This window comes from Chiloscyllium punctatum, chromosome 29 (assembly GCF_047496795.1).
Source record: "Chiloscyllium punctatum isolate Juve2018m chromosome 29, sChiPun1.3, whole genome shotgun sequence".
Classification (NCBI taxonomy): domain Eukaryota; kingdom Metazoa; phylum Chordata; class Chondrichthyes; order Orectolobiformes; family Hemiscylliidae; genus Chiloscyllium; species Chiloscyllium punctatum.
In genome coordinates this window covers 72,056,669-72,084,398 of record NC_092767.1, presented here as the reverse complement: position 1 = coordinate 72,084,398, position 27,730 = coordinate 72,056,669, and the positions used below count along the sequence as shown (strand labels likewise).

Sequence of the window (27,730 nt, the reverse complement as noted above, 5' to 3'; positions counted from 1 at the left end):
CATCCTTTCTGAACCCTTTCAAGTTTCACAACATCTTTCCGATAGGAAGGAGACCAGAATTGCACGCAATATTCCAACAGTGGCCTAACCAATGTCCTGTACAGCCGAAACATGACCTCCCAACTCCAGTACTCAATATGCTGACCAATAAAAGAAAGCATACCAAACACCTTCTTCACTATCCTATCTACCTGCGACTCCACTTTCAAGGAGCTATGAACCTGCATTCCAAGGTTTCTTTGTTGAGCAACACTCCCTAGGACCTTACCATTAAGTGTATAATTCCTGCTAAGATTTGCTTTCCCAAATTGCAGCACCTCACATTTATCTGAATTAAACTCATCTGTCACTTCTCAGCCCATTGGCCCATCTGGTCAAGATCCCGTTGTAATCTGAGGTAACCCTCTTCACTGTCCACTACACCTCCAATTTTGGTGTCATCTGCAGACTTACTAATCATACCTCTTATGCTCATATCCACATCATTTATATAAGTATACCCATCCAGATGCCTTTTAAATGCTGTAATTGTACCAGCCTCCTCTGGTGGCTCATTCCACACACGCACCACCCTTTGCATGAAAAAGTTGTCCCTCAGGTCCCTTTTAAATCTTTCCCCTCTCACTATGCCGTCTAGTTTTGGATTCCCCCTACTTCAGTGTTTGGAACCAGGTAGATCGCATGGCCATGAGATCTCTGACTGAGGTTATTAACCAGGGTCAATCAGGGAGCTCTGGCTGACAGAGATAAACAGGAGATTCAGTATCTCCTCAGTTCAGGTGACTGAGTCTGAGCTATCTGGTCACAGCTAGTCTACTGTGCACAGATAAATAAAGGGTGACTTGGTGACTGTGTACTGGTCCCTGTGCAATTATTTCAGTGACAATGGCTGAAAATAGGACGTTCCTAAAGAACATTCACTCACAAAAGTCATCTTAGAGTTGAGGGTAAGCAGTCCTGGCATCCTACCCTTATTTGGGAAGCTTGCCTCGTTTGATCCTGCTGTTGAGGACTGGGTCCTGTATGTGAAAAGAATACTAAATGTTTTCCGAGTAAATGACATTGGGCCATATGAAAAGCGATGAGTAATCTTTCTGACTGTGTGTGGACCTGCGGCATTTTCAGTTATAAGGGGCTTAACTTTCCCAGAAGCACCAGACACTAAAACCTTCCGAGATCTGGTATCCTTCCTATCGGAAGGATGTTGTGAAACTTGAAAGGGTTCAGAAAAGATTTACAAAGATGTTGCCAGGGTTGGAGGGTTTAAGCTACGGGGAGAGGCTGAACAGGCTGGGGCTGTTTTCTTGGATTGTCGGAGGCTGAGGGTGACCTTTTAGAGGTTTATAAAATCATGAGGGGCATAGGTAGGATAAATAGACAAAGTCTTTTCCCTGGGGTCAGGGAGTCCAGAACTAGAGGGCATAGGTTTAGGGTGAGAGGGGAAAGATATAAAAGAGACCTAAGAGGCAACTTTTTCACTCAGAGGGTGGGACATGTATAGAATGAGCTATCAGAGGATGTGGTGGAGGCTGGTACAATTGCAACATTTAAAAGGCATTTGGATGGGTATATGAATAGGAAGGGTTTGGAGGGATATGGGCCGGGTGCTGGCAGGTGGGACTAGATTGGGTTGGGATATCTGGTCGGTATGGATAGGTTGGACTGGAGGATCTGTTTCTGGGCTGGACATATCTATGACTCTATGACTATATGAACAGGAAGGGTTTAGGGGGATATGGACCAAGTGCTGGCAAATGGGAAGAGATTAATTTAGGATATCTGGTCCGCATGGACGAGTTGGATCGAAAGGTCTGTTTCTGTGCTGTCTGTCTCTGTCTAATTAGGGACAGACAATAAATCCTGGCCCAACCAGTGACATCCATAATCCCCGTGTAAAAATGAAAGCACCGGCCAATTAGGAACAGAGACCGAGATCGCTGGAAAAGTTTAGCAGGCCTGGCAGCATCTGTGGAGAGAAATCAGAGTTAAAGTCGAGTGACCCCTTCCTCAGAGCGTTAACTCTGATTTCTCTCTCTGCAGACGCTGCCAGACCTGCCGAGCTTTTCCAGCAATTTCTGTTTCCTGGTCTGATTTACGACATCCGCAGTTCATTCGGTTTTCACTCAGAGCAGTTCGGATCTGGCAACGAATGTTGGACTTGATCGGGATGGAATGGAAGAGAGGATTTTTTTTTTAAACCCTCGCGTATCAAAGGTAAAGACGTGTGCTTAGTCTGTCAGTGAAATGACTGAGGGAGCTGTCAGAGTGTGACAAAGTCTGCCCGCAGGGTGGTGCCTTCTCTCTTTTAACGAAGAGACTACATCTCCACCCACTCTAATGTCATCATTCTGCGCCCTTGGTTTGGAAATAAAGTGGCACAAGGATGTTAAAATCGCTCAGTATAAACTGGAATCACCGACACGGAAACTGACATGAAACTGAACAGTTGGGGCTGATGTTTAGAAATCCCATTTATTTTTAAGAATCACCTTTGGTTTTATTTAAGGAGGAGGGGAAGAGTGTGTGTTTGGGGGGGGAGGGCGGGAGGTGGAGAAGAAATGTGTCCTTTATTTGCAAACGTGTGCCTTTTTTTAAACTAAGATAGATTAAGCCCACGTTTTCCGGGCGTGATGGCTAAGTCAGACAAGAACCACCGCGTCTCCCGAAGCGACGGACGCTCCAGCCTGGGCAGGATTCCCTGGATTGTTGTCCTGCTCTCGGCTTCTTTTGCTTTGGCTGTCATCTGTATCTCCTCGGGTCTGTATTTCACAGCCCAACAACCATTCGTGAGCGCGGAAGACTGGACCCGGAGGAAGGTACGTGGCACCTACCCCTTTAAGATAAAAAAATTGCAACATTTAACTGCAACAATGTAACTTGAGCAATCGCGAATTGCAACAATGTAACTCGAGCAACTAACCCATAAGATCCCTCCTGTTCCATCGTCTGGAAAGAACTTTTAATTTTACATTAAAATCCATTTTTTAAATTTCAAAAATGTACTTTATTCATAAAATACTTTGATGATCTGTACAATTGGATATGCCATACATATGTAAACATTCCATTTCTTTGCATACCGAAACAGTAATCATTCATATATACAGGTCTGTATGATTACTCTGCACATATTTAGCAGGGGGGGTCAGCGGAGCCCCCTAACTGCATCGGCCCCCTGTACTTAGGCAGGCAGATGTTACATGGCGGTCTTTCCCCACCGCGCCTTGGCGGCAGCTCCCCAAGCTCAGCGCGTCCCTCAACACGTAGTCCTGGACCTTGGAATGTGCCAGTCTGCAACACTCAGTCGGGGTCAACTCCTTCAGCTAGAAGATCAACAGGTTTCGGACCGACCAGAGATTAAAATCCAAGTGCACTTTTTAAACCTAATGTAGATGCGCTCAGATCTTTTATTGAATGTTGGTGTAAGTCTGCCACATTTTGTAACTTCCTTTCAGTGGAATCTACTGGATAGGTGGAGGGGCCATGCTAAATTGCCAATATTGTCCAATGATGTGTAAGGAGATGGATTAGCTATGGGATATGCAAGGTTTCAGGGATTAGAGTCATAGTCATAGAGATGTACAGCATGGGAACAGACCCTTCGTTCCAACCCATCCATGCCAACCAGATATCCTAACCCAATCTAGTCCCACCTGCCAGCACCCGGCCCATATCCCTCCAAACCCTTCCTATTCATATACCCATCCAGATGCCTTTTAAATGTTGTGATTGTACCAGCCTCCACCACTTCCTCTGGCAGCTCATTCCATACACGCACCACCCTCTGTGTGAAAATGTTGCCCCTTAGGTCTCTTTTATATCTTTCCCCTCTCACCTTAAACCTATGACCTCTAGTTCTGGACTCCCCGACCCCAGGGAAAAGACTTTGTCTATTTATCCTATCTATGCCCCTTGTGAGGGCTGCTCCTTGGAGGGTTAGTGTGGGCTTGATGGGCTGAATGGCTTGCTTCCACACTGCAGGAATTCTATGAAATAAGGAGAATTAGGCCAATCGGCCCTTCTATCCTGCTCCCCCATTCAATAGGATCATGGCCGATGGTCCAACTCAGTCCCCTGTTCCCACTTTCTCTCCCATACCCTTTGATCCCTCTAGCCTGAAGAACTGTACTTTACTCCTTTCTTGAAAGGATTCAATGTTTTGGCGTCAATCGTTTTCTGGGGCAGTTGGTTCCACAGGCTCCCCCACTCTCTGGGTGAAGACATTTCTTCTCTTAGTCCCAAATAGCCTATTCACAGAATCCCCACAGTGTGGAAGCAGGCCATTCAGCCCATCAAGTCCACAGCAGCCCTCTGAACAGCATCCTACCGTCTGTGCCTGTAACCCTGCATTCCACATGGTTATCCCACCTAACCTGCACACAATGGACAGTTTAGCACAGCCAATCCACCCTGACCTGCACATCTTTGGACTGTGGGAGGAAACCGGAGCACCCAGAGGAAACCCACGCAGACGCAGGGAGAATGTGCAAACTCCACACAGAGGAGGGTGGGATTGAACCCAGGTCCCTGGCGCTGTGAGGCGGCAGTGCTAACCACTGGGCCACCATGGTTGATTCCAGCAGGAAGGGATCTTATCTGCAGCATTGAGTTGGAAAAGTTGGGGTGGGGGAGGTGCGGTTAGGAGCAAACTTTGCAGGACAGATTTGTTCAGAGTGTCCAATTAATGACCGTTCTAGATAAGGTAGACTCCTGCTGTCTGTCGCTGAGGTACTTTAGGGTTTGGGCATGAGATGTCGGGTGGGAGGTGGACACGAGGGGAAATAGGTTGTGCAGCAAGAGATAATGGCTTGGAACTTGCTGTGATTCTTATTGGGGCGATGAGTAATTTCAAAAAGAAATTTAATAGGATACAGAGGGGAAGCACGCTGACGAGAGATAGAGCCAAGGAAATGAATCTGACTGCACTGCTCTACAGCCGTGCTTCCCAAACCTTTTCCCATTGTGACTTCTGGGGCTGGGTAATTGCCAAGAGTGAGGTTTGAACAGAGAGGGCCTGGGATACTTAGGGTCACCGCAGCTGCTACAATTCTTATTCAGAGCTCACATCCCCAGTGGGGGTCCCAAGCCCCCTCATTCTGCTCTGACATGAACCGTCACGGAATAGACGGGCCGATTGTCCTCCTGACCATTAATGTGGGAGATATGCCTTTTTTTTTCCTCCTAACATTTGCAGGTCTTTCTCCTGTGGTGGGGGAATCCAGAACTCTAGGTCATAGGTTTAGGGTGAGAGGGGAAAGATATAAAAGAGAGCTAAGGGGCAACATTTTCACACAGAGGGTGGTACGTGTATGGAATGAGCTGCCAGAGGAAGTGGAGGAGGCTGGTACAATTACAACGTTTAAAAGGCATTTAGGTGGGTATGTGAATAGGAAGGGTTTAAAGGGATATGGGCCAAGTGCTGGTAAATGAGACTAGATTGGATTGGGATATCTGGTCAACATGGACAGGTTGGACCGAAGGGTCTGTTTCCGTGCTGTACATCTCTATGACTCTATAGTTGAGTGCGTTCCACCACCAAAATGTTTTTTGCTTTTTCTTTAACTTGTAACCACCACCAGTAAAAATACCCGCCTATCCAATTGAGTAATTACAAATGACGCCCATTATGGGTAATGTGAACAATTACAGGCATTATTGCCTTCACTTTACAAATGCCTTGAGCTGCCTGGTCTCTGAGCTCTGGACTTCCTTCCCTTTATCTCTCCTCCTCTGTGTAACTTTAAGGTTCTGTGAAAAATAAGAACATAAGAACCAGGAGCAGGAGTAGACCATTCGGCCCATCGATCCTGCTTCTCCCATTCAATAAGATCATGGCTGATCTTTATCACGGACTCAGCTCCACTTATCCGCCCACTCACCACAACACTTAATCCCTTTATTGTTCATAAATCTACCTTTGCCTTCAAAACATTCAACAAGGAAGCCTCACCTGCTTCGTTAGGTGGGGAATCCCAAAGATTCCCAACCCTCTGGGGGAAGTAGTTCCTCCTCAGCTCCCTCCGAAATCTTCTCTCCCGTATTTTGAGGCTATTCCCCCAGTTCAAGTTTCAACATGTCCTGACATGGCTTAGCACCAATTGGGCTCCCCCCAGTTCTCTGCTACAAAACATCTGAGGACATTAAAGGTGCTACTTACTGCCTCTTTCTCCCGTGTTTAGGTCGAACGAGAATTAAACGTGATCATGTTCTCAAATATTTTTAAATATGGGTTGGCAGATTGGCTCAGTGGTTAGCGCTGCTGCCTCACAGCACAGGACTCCAGTTCAATTCCAGCCTCGGGCGATTGCCTGTGTGGAGTTTTGCACATTCTCCCTGTGTCTGCGTGGGTTCCCTCCGGGTGCTCCGGTCTCCTCCCACAGTCCAAGGTTAGGGTGGATTAGCCGTGCTAAGTTGCTCATAGTGGTTAAGAATTATGTAGGTTAGATGCATTAGTCAGGGGTAAATGCAGATTAATAGGGTAGGAGATTAATAGGGTGGGTTACTCTTCAGAGTGTTGGTGTGGACTTGTTGAAGGGCCTGTTTCCAAACTCTAGGGATTCTAATTCAATTTTTTTTTTCTGTTTTGAACAGTTTGAACACAAGCCAAAGAGTATCATGTCCAATCAGGTGAGGCATCTCAGCTCACTCATCGACTTTCAACGCCTATGGAACGTATTCCTGGTGCCAATGCTGATCGAACGATACCCTGGATCAGAGGGCATCGAATTTGTCCGGCAGGTGCGTTGGCTGCTGAACTCTTTCCTCACTTTGAGTTGCTGACGTTTTGGGGGAATATCCTCCATTCCCCATAATGCGAAAGGGTTCCTGACACTGGTCTGAAGCCTAAGTGAAGGTAAAGGGAGTTCACTTTGCAATTCTCTGCAGTGTAATGTGATATCTGGACAAAATCAGAAGTCACATGACACCAAGTTATAGTCCAACAGATTCATTTGAAATCACAAGCTTTCGGAGCACTGCGGATGAAGAAGCATAGACAATTTATGACAGAGTTTTTTTTTGCAAATAAGTAATATCAGCTCCCTCAACCCTGTTGCCCGTCTTGGTAGGTAGCCGGATCTCTGGGTCGAGGTTAGAGTGGTGCTGGAAAAGCACAACAGGTCAGGCAGCATCCGAGGAGCAGGAAAATCGACATTTCGGGCAAAAGCCCTTCATCAGGAAAGGATCTCTGGGTTCACTGTTTAGTTGGTCACATGAAGGCTGGTAAAAAATTTTGGAACTGTGACAATATTGTGGCTTCAAGAGGTGTGCTTTGTCCTGGTTTCATTTACAGAGAGGTCAGAAGTCACACAACACCAGGTTATCGCCCAACAGGTTGATCAGGTGACCAAGGGGCAGCGCTCTGAAAGCTTGTGATTTCAAATGAACCTGTCGGACTATAACCAGGTGTCGTGTGACTTCTGACCATGTCCACTTCAGACCAACACCGGCACCTCCATGTCAGTGATATCTGTAGAACAACAGTGCACTGATGCAGACTCAGAGAATGCTGGAAAAACTCAGCACATCTGGTGGCATCCATTTTCTCTCGCGCTCTCTCTCTCTCACGCACGCGCGCTCTCTCTCTCTTGTTGCCTCTCTCTCCCTCATTGTCTCTCTCTCCCTCATTCTTTGTCTCTCTCTCTCTCCCTTGCTCTTTGTCTCTCTCACCATCTCTCTCTGTCTCTGTCTCTCTCTCTTTCTTTCTCACTCTCTCTTTCTCACTCTCTCTCGCTCTCTCTCTCTCCCTCGCCCTTTGTCTCTCTCTCTCTCTCTCTCTCATCGCCTCTCTCGCTCTCTCCACAATGTTAATGTTTCAAATCTGGTATGACTTTTCCTCAAAACTCTGTTAATTATGTTTCACCCACAGTACTTTGCCCTTCTTCGTGCGGGCTCTGTTGTGCACATTTTGGGTGGCTATATTAATGCAAATTGTGTGCTTCAAGCAAATCTAAATTTGCTTTTTAAACCAGACGTTTCAAAAACAAATTATATCATGAGGCATGGGAGTAATTGGTAGTTTATTGCCCATCCCAGTTTGCCAGAGGGTAGTTAAGAGTCAAGTAGCTGAGAGTTGCATATTATTTGACTTATTTATTGTCATGTGTATCTTGTTACAAAATACAGTGAAGAGTGTTGTCTATTTTCACCAGTCCCCAGTGCCATCTTAAAACAGAGAAAAGTAAACCAAGACAGAATCTAAAGACAGGAAAGTGAAGAAATAAATAATGTCCAACTTTACATTAGGTCAGACCAAGGAATATTTCCTTCTCAGTTAAACCGATTGGGGTTTTCTTCTGTATAAACTCCAGACTTTTATTGAATTCAAATTCCGCCATCTGTCATAACGTCACACAGCACGGGAAGAGACCCTTCGGCCCACCCAGTCCATGCCGACCATAATCCCAAACTAAACTAGGCCCACCTGCCTGCTCCTGGCCCATATCCCTCCAAACCTTTTCCTACTCATGTCCTTATCCAAATGTCTTTTAAACATTGTAACTGTACCTATATCCACCACTTCATCTGGAAGTTCATTCCACACGCAAACCACTCTCTGTGTGTTTTTTTTTTAAAAAAAGCTTTCCCCTCATGTCATATTTTAAAGCTTCCTCCTCTCACCTTAAAAATGTGATCTTGAAATCTCCCATCCCAGGGAAAAGACAACTACCATTCATCCTATCTATAGAACATAGAACAGTACAGGTCCTTTGCCCCATGATCCTGTGCTGAGCATTTATCTTAATCTAAGATCAAACTAACCTACACCCATCTCAATTTACTGCGTCCATGTCCTTGTCCAATAGTCGCTTAAATGTCTCTGACTCTACCACCACCGCTGGCAGTGCATTCCACACACCCACCACTCTCCTGCGTAAACTCCTCATAGCTTTATAAATCTCGAAAAGGTGACCTCTCAACCCCCAGTGAAAAACAGTGCCGGCCTATCTTTATAACTTATATCTTCCATACCCGACAACATCCTGGGAAATCTCTTCCAAACCCTTTCCCTTCCTATAACAGGGCGACCAGAACTGGACGCAGTACTCCCATAGTGGGATTCGAACTGGGGCCCCCAGAACATTTTCCTGGGTATTGGGATTATGAATCTACCAATAATACCACTAGGCCATCTGCTCAAACTTTGAGTGATACCGCCCCCCACCCCGTCCCACCCCCCCAATCTTTTCTCATTTAACTCTACCATCATCACCATCTATTCCTTTCTGTCTCAGATCAACTTGAGAAGATAAAAACTAATTACTGTGTTGGCTTTAGTTTCAAAGGATTATTTTGATCCTTCGCTAAGTAAACCTGTTCACTGCAGCGACACTGTAGTTATAGGTAATGCCCTTATTTGATAATCCGGTTTTTAAGGTGAAGACCATAATTGTTTCTAACTGAACCGAAATGAAAAATTATTCTCAAGCTGCTATTCCAAGCTGTCTTATTGTCAAGAGCCTTTAAAAAAAGGTGTCATTCTTAAATTAAAGTTTCTTTTAAAGATTACTTTGTTGATAATGCTTTTGCTTTTTAAAAACCATACTTCAGTATCGTCTGTACTTTATATGAATTTTATATCTGCAGATACTTACGTTTTACTGGGTAATTGGCCAAATATTTGTTTTCGAACACAGAACAGTACATAGGAACAGGCCCTTTGGCCCACCATATCTGTGCTAGCCACGATGCCATTCTAAACTAATCCCATCTGCCTACACATGATCTGTGTCCCTCTATTCCTCGTCTATGAATTTATCTAAATACATCTTAAACTTTACTATTGTATCTGTTTCAACCAGCTCCCCTGGTAGCTTATTCTCGGCACCTACCACCCTCTGTGTTTTTAAAAAAAACTTTCCTAACGCATCTTCTTTAAACTTGCCCCCTCTCAGCTTAAACCTGAGCTCCCTAATACTTCATATTTAAACCCTGGGGGAGGAAGACTCCAACTAACCACATTATCAATGCCCCTCGTAGAGTCATAGAGATGTACAGCATAGAAACAGACCCTTCGGTCCAACCCGTCCATGCTGACCAGATATCCTCAACTAATCTAGTCCCATTTGCCAGCACTTGGCCCATATCCCTCCGAACCCTTCCTATTCATATCCCCATCCAGGTGCTTTTATAAATGTTGTAATTGTACCAGCCTCCACCACTTCCTCTGGCAGCTCATTCCATACACGTACCACCCTCTGTGTGAAAAAGTTGCCCCTTAGGTCCCTGTTAAATCTTTCCCCCCTCACCCTAAACCTATGCCCTCGAGTTCTGGACTCCCCCACCATAGGGAAAGGATTTTGTCTATTCACCTTATCAATACCCCTCATGATTGTATAAACCTCTATAAGGTCACCCCTCAGCCTCTGCTGCTCCAGGGAAAACAGCCCCAGCCTGTTCAGCCTCACCCTGTAGCTCAAATCCTCCAATCCTAGCACCATCCTTGTAAATCTCTTAATTTTATGAACGTCTATCAGGTTACCCCTCGGCTTCTGATGCTGTATTGAAAACAATCCCAAATTTGTCCAACCTCTAATACAATCCAAACCAGGCAGCATCCTGGTAAACCTTTTCTGCATCCTCTCCAAAGCCTCCACATCCTTCCTTATAGTGTGGTGACCAGAACTGTGCACAACACTCCCAATGTGGCCTGAGTAAATTCTTATTTATGTCCTGCAATTCGCAGTACAGTGGGTTCTGCTATAACGCAATAGTTCCATTCTTGGGCGATCCCGCGTTGTAAGAAGATTGCGCAGTAGCTACACTTATGCAGCTGGAATCACATTATAGCCAATACAGTTGGGGGGGGGAGTTGGCGTTCTACAAATAAGGGTCTAAACTCTTCAATTGCGTTATAGCCAATTTGTGTTGAAGAAACCTGCGTTATAGTAGTGCTTACAGTATATTTTTGATTTTAAGCATTTTGTTTTGGAAACGAGGGCTGTTTGGAATCTAAATTGACTCTCGACTCTTGGCCGCCCTCTGTGTTTATCTCATTCTCAGCACATCAAGGGGCATCTGTTGGCGCTGTCTGCCCACTGGAGCGTGGACCTGGACACGTTTGAGGACAGCACCCCCCACGGCAAGCGGACGTTCTCCAACATCGTGGCCACGCTGGACCCCTCTGCCAGGCGCCGCCTGGTCCTGGCGTGCCACTATGACTCCAAGTATTTCCAACGCGACGACCAGGGGCGCATTTATGTGGGTGCCACTGACTCGGCCGTGCCTTGTGCCATGATGCTGGAACTGGCACGCTCGCTAGACAAGCAGCTGGTCAAACTCAAAGACAAGGTGAATGCCCAGTGAAGGGGACACGGGGGTTGGTTTAGCAACTGGAGGTCTCCATTTTGTTGTCTACTCATTGAGAAGGCATTCATCTTCCGAGATGCTGGTGGAGGCTGCCCTCTTGTGTCGTAGAGCCATGCAGAATGGAAACAGACCCTTCGGCCCAACCAGGGCGGCACGGTGGCTCAATGGTTAGCACTGCTGCCTCACAGCGCCAGGGACCTGGTTCAATTCTAGCCTCGGGCGACTGTCTGTGTGGAGTTTGCACATTCTCCCCGTGTCTGTGTGGGTTTCCTCCCACAGCCTAAAGGTGGGCAGCTCAGGGTGGACTGGCTGGTCTTTTCCCCAGGGTAGGGGAGTCCAGAATTAGGGGGTTTAGGGTGAGAGGGGTAAGATTTAAATAGGGCAACTTTTTTACACACAGGGTGGTACATGTGTAGAATGAGCTGCTGGAGGAAGTGGTGGAGGCTGATACAATTATAGCATTTAAAAGGCACCTGGATGGATATATGAATAGGAAGGGTTTGGAGGGATATGGGCCAAGTGCTGGCAAATGGGATTAAATTAATTTGGGATATCTGGTCAGCATGGATGAGTTGGACGGAAGGGTCTGTTTCCGTGCTGTACGTCTCTATGACTCTGTCTCTGTGACTCCACACAAGTCTGTGACACTGCAGAACTGAATGGGAGTCTCAAGCTATGTGGACTGATCAAGGACTGAAATGAGAAGTTCACCCAGAGAGTGGGGAGTCTGTGCGGTTGGCTACAATAAAAGCAGGTAAGGTCAAAATGTTAAGTGTTTTCAGGAGGGAGTTAGGTTCGGGCTAAAGGGATGAAAGGAAGTGGATGTGGGAGAAAGTGGGAACAGGGAACTGAGTTGGACGGTCAGCCTGGTTCATGTTGAATAGTTGCCTCTTCCTATTTTCTGTTTCAACAACAGCCTTCAAACTCAGAGACAAGATTGTTGTTCAATGATCCATGCTCTGCTCATAAACCTTCTCCTTCTCTCCCCTTCTCTCTCTCCCCTCTGTTTCTCGCTCGCTCTCTCTCGCTCTCTCGCTCTCCCTCCTGTCTCTCTCTTGCTCTTTTTCTTTCTCCCCATCTGTCTCTCTGTCTCCCATACCTCCCTCTTTTTTTTTTCTCTCTCTCTCCCTGTCTCTCTCCCTCTCCCTCTCTCTCTCCCCCACGTCTCTCCCACTCTCTCCCTGTCTCTCTCTCTCTCTCTCTCTTTCTCTCTCTTTCTCTCTCTCTCTTTCTCTCTCTCTTTCTTTCTCTCTCTCTTTCTTTCTCTCTCTCTTTCTTTCTCTCTCTCTTTCTTTCTCTCTCTCTTTCTTTCTCTCTCTCTTTCTTTCTCTCTCTCTCTTTCTCTCGCTCTCTTTCTCTCTTTCACTCTTTCCACTCTCTTTCCACTCTCTCTCTCCCTCACTCTCTCCCTCACTCTCTCCCTCACTCTCTCCCTCACTCTCTCCCTCACTCTCTCCCTCACTCTCTCCCTCACTCTCTCCCTCACTCTCTCCCTCACTCTCTCCCTCACTCTCTCCCTTTCTCGTACAGAGTCTGGACCTGACTCTCCAGCTGCTGTTCCTGGACGGTGAGGAGGCGTTTGTTAATTGGAGCCCCACGGACTCTCTCTATGGCTCCCGTCACCTGGCTGAACGAATGGCCAGGACCAAGCACCCGCAGGCAACTGATAGCACCACACTGATCGACTCAGTGGTGAGTGTTTGATGGGGGTAGGGTAGAGGGAGCTTTACTCTTATGTAACACTGTGCTATCCCTGTGCTATCCACTTGCTGTTCCTGTCCTGGGAGTGTTTGATGGGGGACAGTGTAGAGGGAGCTTTACTCTGTATCTGACCCCCCTGTTCAGTGAGTGATTGCTGGAGTTAGTGGGTGTGTAAGGTTTGTTCTGTTTCTCTCTGGAATGGTGTTACACGAGAGATGGTGTTGGACCCCAGACTCTGAGCCTTCTGGTCTGATAGTGGGGATGGGTCTCCTTGCCCCTTCTCACAGGGATGCTGTTGAGTTGTTGATGTGTCTTTCTGTCTGTTTCAGGATATGTTTGTGCTCCTGGACCTCCTCGGTGAAGCCAAGCCCCAGATCCTGAATCACTTCAAGCACACGGCCCGATGGTTCAGTCGTTTGGTTGGAATTGGTAGGACACTGCTCCCTTTGGTCATCCAAAGCAGCCTCCCGTCCTCTGGGGGGCCCTGATACTGGGAGGACACTGCTCCCTTCAGTCTTCCCAGCCCCACCTCCAAGTGTAAGCACCTCCCGTCCTCTGGGGGGGGGGCACTTATATTGGGAGGGATCCTCTTTGAAGGGAGCTCAGCAGCATGTTCAACCCCCTCAAGTGTTGTGCTTGAGCCCCAAGTAGTCAGTATGGGCAGGCTGATCAACTGGGGAGGCATCGCTGCCTGGCTTAGCCTGCTGCCTCCCTCCACCCACAGCTGTGGATGAGTCCTTACAGTGCCCATTCGGGCCATCGGATATATGTTGGCCCTCTGTAGAGCAATCGAATAAGTCCCATCTCCCTGTGACCCTGCAACTTCACTTGCCTCCAGGGGCCTCTAGAAATTTTACATCGTTTCCACATCCACAACACTCTCTCCAAGTCCCCAGTCACTACCACTTGCACAGTCCAAACCTTTTCTTCCTCCTGTCCTTCGCCCCTGTGTCACTTGCCCAGGTTTGAAATCGGTCTCCCTGGTTCTCGTGGTTTTCGAGCAGCCATGTTCAGACCTGGTAAGAACCACCTTCTGGAGATGGTGGGACTTGAACCTGAATCTCTCCCAATTCCTGCCACCAGCAACCTTCCTTTTAATCTAATCAGGAGTGAATGGGGAACCTGGACAGGGTGTTGTGGTGTGTTTGGGGGTTAGGGTGTGTACATCTGGGTTTGGGAGTAAACGCGTGTGTGTACACAGTGGGTGGATGGTATCACAGCAAGGGGGGTGTGGTGTATGACTGTCTGTCTGGAGGGTGCAAGTATGTCTGGGTCTGTCTGTGGGAGCATTTATCTGTCTCAGGCGTGTATGTCTATATCTGCCTGGGTGTTTGTGTCTGTGTCTGTGTCTGTCTGGGGGCAGTGGCAGTGTCCATATCTGTCTGGGTGTGTGTGACTGTCTGTCTGGAGGGGTGTCTGTCTGGGATATCTGTCATGGGGGTGTGTATGTCAGGTTGTGTGTGCAGGTAGGTCACTGTGTAAGTGTGTCTGGGGGTGTACATGTGTGTGTCACTCTGTCTACGTCAGTGTGAGTCAATGGGTGTGTGTGTGTGTCCCTGTGTGTGTCTGTCTCCTGGTGAGTGTGTAACCTGTCTGTTTCTCTCTCTCTCTCTGTAGAGAAGAGGCTACACAAGCTGGGCCTGCTGCAGCACCATCCCATCGAGGTAATGTACTTTAATGGAGACACCTACTATGGCCCCATCGAGGATGACCATGTACCGTTCCTGCAGAAAGGTACTAAACCCCTGCAGCTGCTGGGGGTGATGGCTGGGGATTGGGCAGGGGTGGTGGTGGGGAGATGGTGAGGTGGGGTGAGCTTTAGGTAACCCCTCTCGCAGTGAACTGTGCGGGTACAATGGGGTGAACCCTCCCACTGCAGCACCCACTCAGCAGGAAGTGTTCAGGCTCCTGAGATTGTCTGCTCCAGGCAGGCCACATCCCCCTCTCACTCTCACACTCTGTGTGTCTGTCTGTCTGTATCTATCTAATCTATCTCTTTCTCTTGCATGCTCTCTCACTCTATTTCTCTTGCACTATCTCATGCTCTCTTGTGCTCTCTCTTTCTCTAGCTTTCTGTCTCTCGCGCTCTCTCGCTCTCTCGCTCTCGTGCTCTCTCGTGCTCTCTCGTGCTCTCTCGCGCTCTCTCGCGCTCTCTCGCGCTCTCTCGCGCTCTCTCGCGCTCTCGCTCTCTCGCGCTCTCTCGCGCTCTCTCACGCTCTCTCTCGCTCTCTCGCGCTCTCGTGCTCTCGTGCTCTCGCTCTCTCGCGCTCTCTCTCCCCGTTTTTCTCTCTTCCCTCTTTCTACCTCCACCTTCTGACGTTGTGGGGTAGCTGCAGTGGTGTGGTTTGGTTGCCAGTGGCGATGACCAAGTGTGGACTCTCGATGTGTTTGATGTTGCTGCACCTGGAGTAGGGTCCCCTTGCAGAATGCCTGGAGCTGGGTTTGAACACCTTGTACAGAAGATGAACTCTATTTCTGAAATTTCTCTTCATTCTTCCTGTAACTCCAAATGGTGCCGACTCTGCCAACATAACATATTTCACTGTTATTTTTCTCGATACAAGACGGTAAATACTAAGTCGATAATTGCTTCTACATTTCCAAATGCTGCCATTCTGAACAATCAATCTGCAGGATTACGCTTCTAATGAGTTGAGATTGCAGGTTCAAATTAAATGAGAACTGTCTTCACCTTGATATATTGGTTAGAAAGTACTGTGTTTGTAATCGAAACTACAACATTACCGGTGATTCCACCTTCTTCCAGGTGGAGGTGCTATACTCACAGCTTCTTGCCTGTAATGACTCTGCAGCACCGCCACTGGTGAGAGGGCAGAATTACACCATGACATGTTTACATAGGATTTTCCATTCTATGTGTGGACATGGGAATTAAGCGCACAAATGTTACATTTTTAATATAGCAGAGGGGCATGTCGTTTACTGCCACCCCTGCCCTTTGGAATGTTTGAGGTCCGTCTGGTTTGTTTTTTTTGATGCCTCCTGTGTTTCATTGCTAGGCGTTCCGATCCTGCACTTGATTTCCACCCCGTTTCCCCGGGTCTGGCACACGATGGAGGACACGGCAGAGAATTTGCACCCACCGACCATCGAGAACCTCTGCAGGATCCTGAGTTTGTTCCTAGCAGAATACCTGGGCTTGTAATGACTGGGAAAGAGATGGGTGCAACGCTGCGAGGTTTCGGGGGGACAACGGACATGGTCAGAAAGATTATCTGCCCTCCCCCCACTGTACAGAAAGAGGAATATTTTACCCCGACTGTAACACATATGGTCACAGTGTAGATATTCTCCAATTGGGGCACAGGATGCTTCAGTCTGGCTCTCTGACTGTTTGTACACTTTTTCCCTTCTGTCTGTTCCTCCGACTCACTGACTGCCTATCTGTCTCTTACAGCTGGTCAATCTCACTGTGTGTATGTATTGTTTTTTTCTCTCTCTCTCTCTCTGCCTGTGTGTGTGTTTGAGTAACAGCAAGTGTGTCTGTATAAAACAGTGTGTTTGTGTAACAGTGAGTGTGAGTGTTAATGTGACGGTGTGAGTATATGTGTGTGAGAAACAAAGAACATTACAGCACAGAAATAGGCCCTTCGACCCTCCAAGCCTGCATCGATTCAGATCCTCTTTGTAAACCTGTTGCCTATTTTCTAAGGGTCTGTATCCCTCTGCTCCTTGCCCATTCATGTATCTGTCTAGATACATCTTAAATGAGACAGTATGAGTGTGCATGCGAGAGACAGTGAGAGTGTGACGGTGAGCATTGCGGCTGGGTGTACTTACTGACAGCGCACACTCCCCTTGTGAATAAAAGCCAGGCCAACGCTATTGGCCAGCAGCTCCTAATTGTAGCATGGCCCAGGCCCAGTCTCAGTCTAACTTTGAATTCCTTACCTGCCCACCCAGCAATATCAACATTAAACATAGTTTCACATCTGCTCCAATGAATCCACTTCCACATCCTTCAAACCACCATCTTGATTCCCCTGAATTTCTTTATCACTTGTTTTCAGTCTGTCAATAGGAAACGTCCTGTCTCTCATTTATTCTCTTTCTCTTGTCTCCCTGCTCCATGATGTAAAACCAAGGAGCCTTGGCCCCATATTGCTGTATGATTCCCATTTCCAGAATGTACCATGGAGCACAGGAGCTATGCCCCCTACAGTCAGGATCGAACACTGCAGCCTTGGCTGCCCATTGGGAGGGAGTGATAAACACTGCCCTGTTCTGAGCTTTATCTCATGGCCTGTTGTGGGATCTTGCTATGCAACACAAATTGGAGGCCTTGCTTCTCCAAGCTGTCCAAGACATTGTGAAGTGCTACAGAAATGTACACCTCTAAGGGGAGATGGTGCTCGTGTCACAACTGATAGCAGGAGATGCAAGTTCAAACCCCACGTTGGAAGTTAAATTCAAATTGTTCATTTAATTAAAGAAAATCAGGAATTGAAATCCAATCTCTGTAAATGGTGGCTGTGGAATTATCTGCAATTGTTGTACAAACCTCATCTGGTTCACTAATGTCTTTTGGGGATGGAAATCTGCCATCCTTACCTGGTCTGGCCTCCATGTGACTCCAGACCCACAGCGATGTGGTTGGACTCTAAACTGCCCTCTGAAATGGACAACCAAGACACTCAGTTCAAGGGCAGTTAGGGACAGGGAACAAATTCGGCCATTGCCAGCGATCCCCACATCCCACACAACAGACACATGCGTAGAGATGCCAAATGGATTTAACTTCCAGGGTTAAAAGTGCTGGAGATCACAGCAGGTCAAGCAGTATCGGTGGAGAGAGAACAAGCTAACATTTCATCAGATTCCAGCATCTGCAGTCATTTGCTCCTGATTTTTAAGGTTAGTGTTTGGGGTTGGCGTTAGTTTGGATAAAGTTAAAAATCTCACAACTCCAGGTTATAGTCCAAAGGGTTCATTTGAAAGTACAAGATATTTTTTAACTTCGTCCACCCTAGTCCAACACTGGCACCTCCACATCTTAGTTTGGATAGAAGCTGGTGGGATGTGGGATAAAGGGGGGATAAATGTTGTTCGAGTGTGGGTAAATCCTAACAGGGACCAACTGGGCCATGTTCCTGGCTTTGGTGTTGCGAAGCCAGTTTCTGTGAGTGAGATCTTGAGGTTCTCTCTTCACTGCTAGTCCTGCACTGGCCACTGGAGGGCAGCAATGTTCTATAGATGCCACATCAAGCTGTGCTCTGGAAAATTGTTACTTCAGAATCCCTACAGTGTGGAAACAGGCCCTTTGGCCCAACAACTCCACACCTACCCTCCAAAGAGTAACTCACCCAGACCCCATCCCTGACTAATGCACCTAGCCTGCACATCCTTGAATGCTATGGGGCAATTTCCCACTGCCAATCCACCCAGACCTGCATGTCTTTGGACTCTGGGAGGAAACCAGAGCACCCGGAGGAAATCTAGGCAGCCACTGGGAGAATGTGCAAACTCCACACAGTCGCCCAAGGGTGGGATCGAATGTGGGTCCCTGGCGCTGTGAGGCAACAGTGCTAGCCACTGTGCTGCCAAGTGACGAACGTGGAGACTTGCTGTTTCCATGTTCATCACTCACTGAGTTGAAATTCTACCCTAGGTCCTGAAGGCACCAGGGAGGTTGAGAAATTTAATTGAAATCTGGACCTAAAATGTCAAAATTTTAAAAAAATTTCAGATAGCCATCATAAAATGATGATATATTAAGAAGTGTAAAGGGATATGAATGTCCCAATTCACCAGGCAATGGTAGAGCAAGTAATTGGGAAAATCAATGGTTTGTTCAGTGCAAGAAGATTTGAGTCACAGGGTTCTACTATGGTTCGATGGGGTTTGGTAAACAGGAACTAGAGTATGATCAGCATAGAAATGTTAGGGTTTACCCACAGATGTGCAAATAGCTCAAACAGCAGTTATCCTTTTGCCCATTGTCTGTGTTGATGGTCCAATATCCAATTGTTCGAATCCCATTTTCCAGCCCACAGCTTTTTCAAGTGCACATCTCGATATGACTTAAAGGTTCCTGCCTCTCTCTCTCGGGTAATGACTTTCAGCTCCTCGCCATCCTCTGAGTGAAGAGGAATTCCTCAAATCCCCCCGAGCCTCCTGCCTGAAACAGCGTGAGGGGAAACGAGTCCTGGAGATCCGGGAGAGGAGGAGCCAATCTTGAAGCAGCGCACTTTATCTTGGTATCGGGAGAAAGTGAGGTCTGCAGATGCTGGAGATCTGCGCTGGAAAAAGCACAGCAGGTCAGGCAGCATCCGAGGGGCAGGAGAGTCGGGTATAAGTCCTGAAGGGGCGACTCTCCTGCTCCTCAGATGCTGCCTGACTGTGGAGTGTGTGGGGGAAGGGGACTGTTGTTGGACAGGAGTCTGGCTACCTGCCAGACCATGTGCTGAGATGCTGAAATGTAATATTGATCTGAAATGCTTTACTGGATTGTAATGCCAATCCTTTAACTATTATAACTATCTTACTTCTAACATCTTTTTAGACACTGTAAGTAATACTACTACTTTTCCATTTTTTTGAATCCAAGATTTGCACCGATGTACTTAAGATGGTGCCATTAGAAGACAACCATTGTAAAAGCTTTTCACTACTTCCCTACTGGAGTACACGTGACAATAAAGGATATTCTATTCTATTCTTTAGCTCAACTTAAAGCTCTTCCATTGACCCCGCGGTGGCACAGTGGTTAGCCCTGCTGCCTCACAGTGCACAGGGGACCAGGTTCAATTCCCACCTCGGGCAACTGTCTGTGTGAAGTTTGCACATTCTCCCTCTGTCTGGATCCTCCGAAGGGCCTGTGTGGAAGGGCCTGTTCCCACACTGTAGGGAATCTAATCTAAAGGCAGACGTTTCTCCCTGTCTGTGTCCCTCCACCAGTTCAGACACCTCAGTCAGGTTCCCCCCCCCCCCCCCGCTCTGTGGTAAACAACTCCAGCCTCCTTTCAATACTGAGTCACTCCATCCCGGGTAACATCCTGATCAATCTCCTCTACACCCACTCCAGTGCAATCTCTACTTTCCGAAAAGTAGGGAGGGTTTGCTTCGGTTATACGGAGTATTGGTGTTACTACATCTGGAAGACCGTGTACAGGACTGGTTAGTGTGGTTGGAGCAATTCAGAAAAGACTAATCCCTGGAATGAGCAGACTGCCTTCTGAGGAAAGGCTGAGCCCGTATCCTCTGGAATTTGGAAGAGGCAGAGGTGACTGAATTGAAACAACTAAAATCCTGAGGGGGTCATGACCGGGTGGATGTGGAAAGGACGGTTCCTTTTGTGGGAGAATCTAGATCGAGAGATTCGCTGTTTAAAATAAGGGAGCGGCAATTTAGAACAGAGATGAGGAAGCGTTTTATTTCTGAGGGTTGAGTGTCTTTGGAATTCCCTTCCTCAAAAGGCAGAGGGTGCAGAATCTTTAACCGTGTTGAAGGCAGAGGGGGGTGGATTCTCGATGACCGAGGGGAGGAAAGATTATCGGGGGGGATGTGCAGGAATGTAGAGCTGAAGTTCAAATCCGAGCGTCCGCAATCTTATTGAATAGGGTAGCAGGCTGGAAGGGCAGAGTGGCCTACTCTCGTTCCTCTCAATGCCTTTCCACCACCTCACCACCCTTCCCTCAACCTACACTCCAGGGACAAAACTCCCTGTCTATCCAGCCTCTACATGATGATAAGCGGGAGAAATTTAAAAGTAATATTAACAACATTTAAAAGGCATTTGGATGAATGCATGGATAGGAAAGGTTTAGAGGGATATGGGCCAAGTGCAGGGAAATGGGGTTAGTGCGGATGGACGTTTTACTCGGCTTGGGACATAGGGCCTGTCTCTGTGGCTGTGGGACTCTGTAATAACCTCCGTTACATTTATTTATAAAATAGCTTGGTGTTTTTAAAACATGATTGAACTCTGTTAGCCTCCGTAATGAGAGGAATTGAGTCCAGGTGCAGGGATGTCTTGCTGCAATTATACAGGGCCTTGGTGAGACCGCATCCTGGATTATTGTGTGCACGTTTGGCCTCCTTATCTGAGGAATGATGTTCTGGTGATGGAGGGAGGACAGCTTGGATTTATCAAACAGATTCCCGGGATGGTGGGACTGAGGTATGATGGGAGACTGGATTGGTTAGGATTGTATTCACTGGGGTTTAGAAGAATAAGGGGGGATTTCTTGGAAGCTTACGGAATCCTAACAATGAGTAACAGCAGGAAGGATGTTCCTAATGACCAGGGAGTCCACAACAGGGATGGGGATGGGAGTGGGGGTCACAGCAGGGTAGGACTGAGATGAGGAGAAATGTCTTCACCCAGAGAGTGGGGGGAACTTGTGGAATTCTCTGACACAGGAAGCGGTTGAGGCCAGAATTTGAATGTTCTCCAGAAGGAATTTGACATAGAGACTGAGAGAACCTGGAATGCTGTAAACCAAAAAGGAAAACAGAAATTTCTGAATCTGTGGAGAGAAATCAGAGTTAATGTTTCAGGCCAAGTGACCCTCCAGGACTGGATAGGGATTAGATTAGACACCCTACAGTGTTGGAAACAGGCCCTTCAGCCCAACTAGTCTACATGGACCCTCTGAAGAGTAACCCACCCAGACCCATTCCCTCTGACTGATGTACCTAGCATGATCAATCCACCCTAACCTGTACATTTTTGGACTGTGGGAGGAAACCAGAGCACCCGGAGGAAACCCACACAGACACGGGGGGGGGGGGGGGGGGCGGGGAATGTGCAAACTCCACACAGACAGTCGCCCAAGGCTGGAATCGAACCTGGGACCCTGGCGCTGTGAGGCAGCAGTGCTAACCACTGAGCCGAATTAGATTAGAAATGGGGATTAGATATAGTTCTTCGGGCTAAAGGGATGGGGGGTGGGGTGGGGGAGGGGTGAAGAAGGTTGGAATCGAAATAAAAACGAAATGGTTAGGGAAACTCAGCAGGTCTGGCAACATCTGTGGGGCGAGACAGCAGAGTTAGGGTTGCAAACTCAGTGACCATTCTTCGAAGCACTGAGTTGGAAGATCAGCCGTGATCATATTGAATGGGGGAACAGGTTTGAAGGGCCGAACGGCCTACTATCTATTTTCTAAGTTTCTAAAATCTGTTATTAAAATGGAACAGACAAAACTAACGAGCCACGGTATTAATCATAAATTCTTGAACTGGCGGCTGTGCTCAGTGATTGACTAGGAAAGGAACATATTAGCACCTCGACAAACCCTTTATTATTTCTGCCTAAACTCTTCACCAGATTTCCCCACTTTTTACTAAGTAAAGCCAGGCACGAGTGGGAGACTGGACTGTTTCGTAATTTGCCTTTAAGGGAGGTAAAAGATTTTCAGAAATAGTCTGCCTGTAATTTCGCTTTGGAAAGAAACAGAGAGAAAATATTTGCAAGTTTTATTTTGAAAAATGCATGTGTTTTGTAAATGCACACCTGGCGTGTGTGTTTTTTTTTGCAGAGGACTGGTTTCTTTTTAAAAAAAAACACACGACATTAATCTGAGCAGGGCAATTAGAGATTTGATTCCAGCCACGAAATTGATTTCAATCGGGGATTTATAATCGAGATTTAAGTCTTTTGATTAAATGGAACGGAGGTTATAAGACAATCGGAGTGCAGCTTTTGACCTAATATAGACACTTCCTGATTAAAGGGGCAAGATTTATTCCTGCTGTTAGTTTGTAGACATGGAACGGGTAACACAAGTGTGTGTGTGTGTTTGGGGGAGTTATAACATTAAGGTTTCGTTTAATTGTTGAAGTTTTGTCCTGGGAGCGAACGGTTACGACTGGACAGCAGGTATAACCAGTGAATTTCCCCGTGAACCCGTGGTTATCATTTCTGCATTTAAAAACATGCACTGAAATAATTGCGTCTGAAACATGCTCAACGTGTTGACAGCTGACCTGAAACAGACATAAACACCGAACTGCGTAAATAAAAACAGGAGAAATTCGGAAGAAGGGTGACTGGACTCGAGAACTTAACTCTAGATTTTCTCTGTTGAGTTTCTCCGGCGAGTTCTGTTCTGTTTTGTTGGCGGGGAACTGGGCAGCGGATTCAGTTGCAAGAGGAAACCAGGGGGGGGAAGCAGCAGTGTCTAATTGGATATATCCATAAAGTAATAATCGAAAGAACTGCGGATGCTGTACATCTGAAACAAGAACAGAAATTGCTGGAAAAGCTCAGCATCTGTTCGAATTCCTGTTCCTTATCTCATGTCTACCCAGTTCTGAAGTGTCAACTCTGATTTCTCCGCAGGCAGCGTCCGTGGAGAGAAATCAGAGTTAACACTTCAGAACTGGACCGGAATTAGTTTAGGAACAGGATGTTTAGATTTTTACGTCAAGGGTTAAGGAAATATCATCGACTTTTGCGAAGCTGTGGAGTCCGAGGAACTGAGACAAACCAGTGAGTGCTGGAGAAACTCAGCAGGTCTGTGGAGAGAGAAACAAGAGTTAACGTTTCCAGTGCAGTTCTTTAATGTTCTCTAACAACAGCGTAACAAACGAAGCGGGGATTATTTCAGAGATTGCTGGAAAAGCTCAGCGGGTCTGGCAGCGTCCGTGGAGAGAAATCAGAGTTGACACTTCAGAACTGGGTAGACATTAGGTAAGGAACAGGAATTCGAACAGATGCTGCCAGACCCGCTGAGCTTTTCCAGCAATTTTTCTGAAATAATCCCTGCACCGTTTTATTACTGTTCAGAAGATGGGCCAACTCGACTGGAAACGTTAAACTCTGTTTCTCTCTCCACAGACCTGCTGAGTTTCCCCAGCACTCCACTGGTTTGTCTCAGTTCCTAGGACTCCACAGCTTCGCAAAAGTCGACGTTATTTCTCTAACTCCTTTACGTAAAACTTTACAGCGGCTCAGTTGGTCATTGTTGCTGCCGTTTGTTTAAAATTAGTAATTTCCTTTAAGAAGTTAACCCCCCCCCCCCAAATAAGCAGGTTGCTTTGACAAGATAAAACGGTCGAAAGGAAACATTAAAATGTTATCGAATAACAGTAGATGGTCTGAACCGAAAAACTCTTTCAAATTGGGATCAATTAGATTTGGGAATTTTAATGGGAAAATGATGGACCTGCAGTGAGAAGTTTATTTTGAACTAATATTATGATTTTGCAATTCATATAAGGATATAGAGGAATATGAACTTTAAAGATACAAGTACAAACAATGCTCTTCCGTCGTCAAGAAACAAAAATTGAAATGAATCAGGTACTCCACCTTCGTTAAATTCCTGGGTGAACCATCCCCCAAACCTAAACTGTTATAAAACAATGAACTGGCGGGGTGCTGGAAGTCTGAGACTAAAATGTGCAGCTGAGGTGAATTGGCCATGCTAAATTGCCCGTAGTGTTAGGTGAAGGGGAATGAGTCTGGGTGGGTTGCGCTTCGGAGGGACTTGTTGGGCCGAAGGGCCTGTTTCCACACTGTAAGTAATCTAATCACAATGGATCATTTTAATATAGCGCAGGACATAAATCTTTCTATTCGCCCGCAGTATATCTGCCTGATTTCTTTGGAGCTACATTTGCATGTATGTCTTTCACTCTGTGTTTGAATTCATCTGAACTTGTGTGTCAAAATTGATGTGTTTTGAATCTGAAAGAGTGGTTAAACTTGAATTTGTGAAGGTTTGGGTCTGTTTGATTATATTTGAGTCCATGTTTATGCTTAAGTTTTGTAAGTTTGGAGTCTGTGTACATTTAGGTTTTGAATCCGAATTTGTACCTGTGTGTGTCTCTGTACTTTTTAATCTCTATGGGTGTGCCTACATATACATATCTGAAGATAGTACGGACTGCAGATACTGGAAGTCACTCGATAAAAAGTGGAACTGGGAAAGCACAGCAGGTCAGGCAGCATCGGAGGAGCAGGAGAATCGACATATCGGGCAAAAGCCTTTCATCAGGAATTGTATGTTTTATGTCTATCTTTGCAGATGCGTCAAAATATGTATGTTTGAGTCTGTATGAAGTTGTATCTGTACTTGAATGTTTGACCCTGTCTGTACATTTGTGTCAGAGTTTCTGTGTGTGGGAGTCTGCGTTACATTGTCCGGGTGTGTTTGTCTGTCTCTGTCTATTTGTGTCAGAGTCTGTGTGTGTATTTCAGTCTGTAAGTGTGTTTGAGTCTGTATCTATATTTTTGTATTAGAGCCTGTGTTTCAGTCTCTGTGTGTTTGTGTGTTTAACTGTGTCTCTGTACATTTATATTACAGTCCGCCTGTGTGTTTGACTGTCTCCGTACAGTTATATTAGAGTCTCTGTGTGTGTTTGACTGTGTTTCAGTACAGTTATATTATGGTCTGCGTGTGTTTGACTGTGTCTCTGTACATTTATATTAGTCTCTGTGTGTTTGACTGGGTGTACAGTTATATTAGAGTCTGTGTGTTTTACTGGGTCTCTATATTCATATTAGAGTCTGTGTATGTGTGTTTGACCGTGTCTTTGTACATTTACCTGTATATTAGAGTCTGTGTGTGTGTAAGTGTGAACGTTTGACTGTTGGTGGCCCTGTGTGAGTTCCGGCTGTGTTACAGTTAATATTCATATCAATGTTTATCGTGTGCCCAACTGGGAACGGATTCGGGGTGAAGTGCAGTTTATTCAAAACTCAATTAACTCTCTGGAAACAGGGAAATTCAGTGGGAGTGGGGTGTGGGAATAGAGGGGGGTGGAATATGGGAACTTTGTTCATTTTCATTTTGAAAAATTCAAACATGAGGCTGGACCAGAGGAATAAAAATATGCATGGGGGGGGGGGGGGGTTGTGGAGAGGACAAGATTTGATTGGATGCAGTGGCCATGAGTTGGGAGCTGATTGGTTTGATTTGAGTGGGCGGAGTCTTATGTCAATTTCTTTCCAATTTGTTTGAGGAGATTTCTGAATGGGTCAGCTGCAGCCGAGCTCAGGGAAGTGTTGATTTGGAGATGTCGGTGTTGGACTGGGGTGGACAAAGTTAAAACTCACACACCACCAGGTTAAAGTCCAACAGGTTTAATTGGAAGCACTAGCTTTCGGAGCCTCAGGGACGTGTGTATTTTTGTTTTGGAGGTCAGTTGCGATGTTGGACATGGCAAGTTCGGAAGAGGGGCCGTTTCCCAAGAAGACCACCTTCAGTATCGAAAGCTTGTTGCCCGAGGGGCGGCCGGGGCAGGGTGAGGGGACAGGCGGCTCCGGGAAGGACCAGGGGCCGGAGGAAAAGCAGGAGAAACCGCCGTTCAGTTACAACGCGCTGATCATGATGGCCATTCGGCAGAGCCCGGGGAAGAGACTGACCCTGAGTGGCATCTATGAGTTCATCATCCAGAACTTCCCCTACTACAGGGACAACAAACAGGGCTGGCAGAACTCCATCCGCCATAACCTCAGCCTCAACAAGTGCTTTGTCAAGGTGCCCAGACACTATGACGACCCGGGGAAGGGCAATTACTGGATGCTCGACCCCTCCAGCGGAGATGTCTTCATCGGGGGCTCCACGGGCAAACTGAGGAGGAGATCTGCCCCCTCCCGGGCCAGGCTGGCATGCAAGAGGGGCACCCGGACCGACCTGAGCCCGGCCAGCTCTCTCTACTGGCCCACCCCGCTCTGGCAACCGCCCCCTCTGCCCTACCTGGAGCTGCCCTCCGCCCTCCCTTCGCCCCCCCCTTACCTCTCGGTGCTGCCCCCGGGCAGCGCCCACCCTCCCGGGGGTCCTCAGGTGGTCTCCTACAGTGCCCCCCAGTTCCTAACCACTCCCCTGCCTTGCCCCGTGCCCTGTGCCCTGAACCTGGTCACCAGTAACACCAGTTACCTCTTCTCCCACTTCTCGCCGGTCGCCCCAATGATGGGGGGCTTGGGTCCAGCCAAGAGCGACCATCTCCGGAGACCTTGGGCTACTTTCCCCGGGGCTTATTACCCCACCCAGAACCCCGGGGTCACCCTGCATTCTGTGAAGGATTGGATTTAACAGCAAAAAGTACAGTTGGAGGCTGGGGATCCAGCTGGAATGTGTACATATGTTTAAAAACTGGAAATACTGGAGTAACTCAGCAGGTCTGGCAGCATCCGTGGAGAGAGAGAGAGAGCGAGAAACAGAGTCAATGCTTCTTAATCCAAGGTCACCTGTAAAGGACTGAATTAAATAGTGAAGTACTGTTGGAAATCTGAAATATATATTACAATAAACCAAAGTTCTGAACAAACTCATAGACCTGGCAGCATCTTTGGAGATAGAGAGAAATTGTTAACATTTCCAGTTCAATATGACCCTCATCTGAACTAGGAGAAAGTGAGGACTGCAGATGCTGGAGATCAGAGCTTAAAAATGTGTTGCTGGAAAAACGCAGCAGGTCAGGCAGCATCCAAGGAACAGGAGAATCGACGTTTCGGGCATAAGCCCTTCTTCAGGAATTTTGTAGATTCCTGAAGAAGGGCTTATGCCCGAAACGTCGATTCTCCTGCTCCTTGGATGCTGCCTGACCTGCTGCGTTTTTCCAGCAACACATTTTTAAGCGCTCATCTGAACTGCAGAGAATACTCCCTACAATGGAATAGGGATGAAATTATTTATTTTATGTATAGCAGATTTAAAGGTGTAATTTACTCCCGTGTTTTGTTTGGGAGCGTGCGGTAATAAATTATTTTTTAAAATGACACTTTATCTGTATTTCATCAGTATTTCAAGG

At 46.9% G+C, this 27,730-nt stretch overlaps 2 protein-coding genes across 2 annotated transcripts in view; both read left to right on the top strand.

Moving 5' to 3' along the window:
* The window catches only part of LOC140454683 (F-box only protein 46-like), a 57,994-nt gene extending 38,310 nt beyond the window's left edge, over positions 1 to 19,684 (top strand). Inside the window, exons 3-9 of the mRNA XM_072549611.1 lie at positions 2,602 to 2,816; positions 6,592 to 6,738; positions 11,002 to 11,289; positions 12,838 to 12,999; positions 13,338 to 13,437; positions 14,626 to 14,742; positions 16,029 to 19,684. Coding sequence (XP_072405712.1) covers positions 2,602 to 2,816; positions 6,592 to 6,738; positions 11,002 to 11,289; positions 12,838 to 12,999; positions 13,338 to 13,437; positions 14,626 to 14,742; positions 16,029 to 16,174 — 1,175 coding nt within the window. The 3' untranslated portion in view covers positions 16,175 to 19,684. The remainder of the gene's footprint in view (positions 1 to 2,601; positions 2,817 to 6,591; positions 6,739 to 11,001; positions 11,290 to 12,837; positions 13,000 to 13,337; positions 13,438 to 14,625; positions 14,743 to 16,028) is intronic.
* Positions 19,685 to 25,964: 6,280 nt separating this feature from the next.
* Positions 25,965 to 27,247, top strand: LOC140454552 (forkhead box protein G1-like). The gene has a single exon (XM_072549386.1). The coding sequence runs from the start codon at positions 26,128 to 26,130 to the stop codon at positions 27,010 to 27,012; it is 885 nt and encodes a 294-aa protein (XP_072405487.1). The 5' UTR covers positions 25,965 to 26,127; the 3' UTR covers positions 27,013 to 27,247.
* The last annotated feature ends 483 nt before the right edge of the window (positions 27,248 to 27,730 follow it).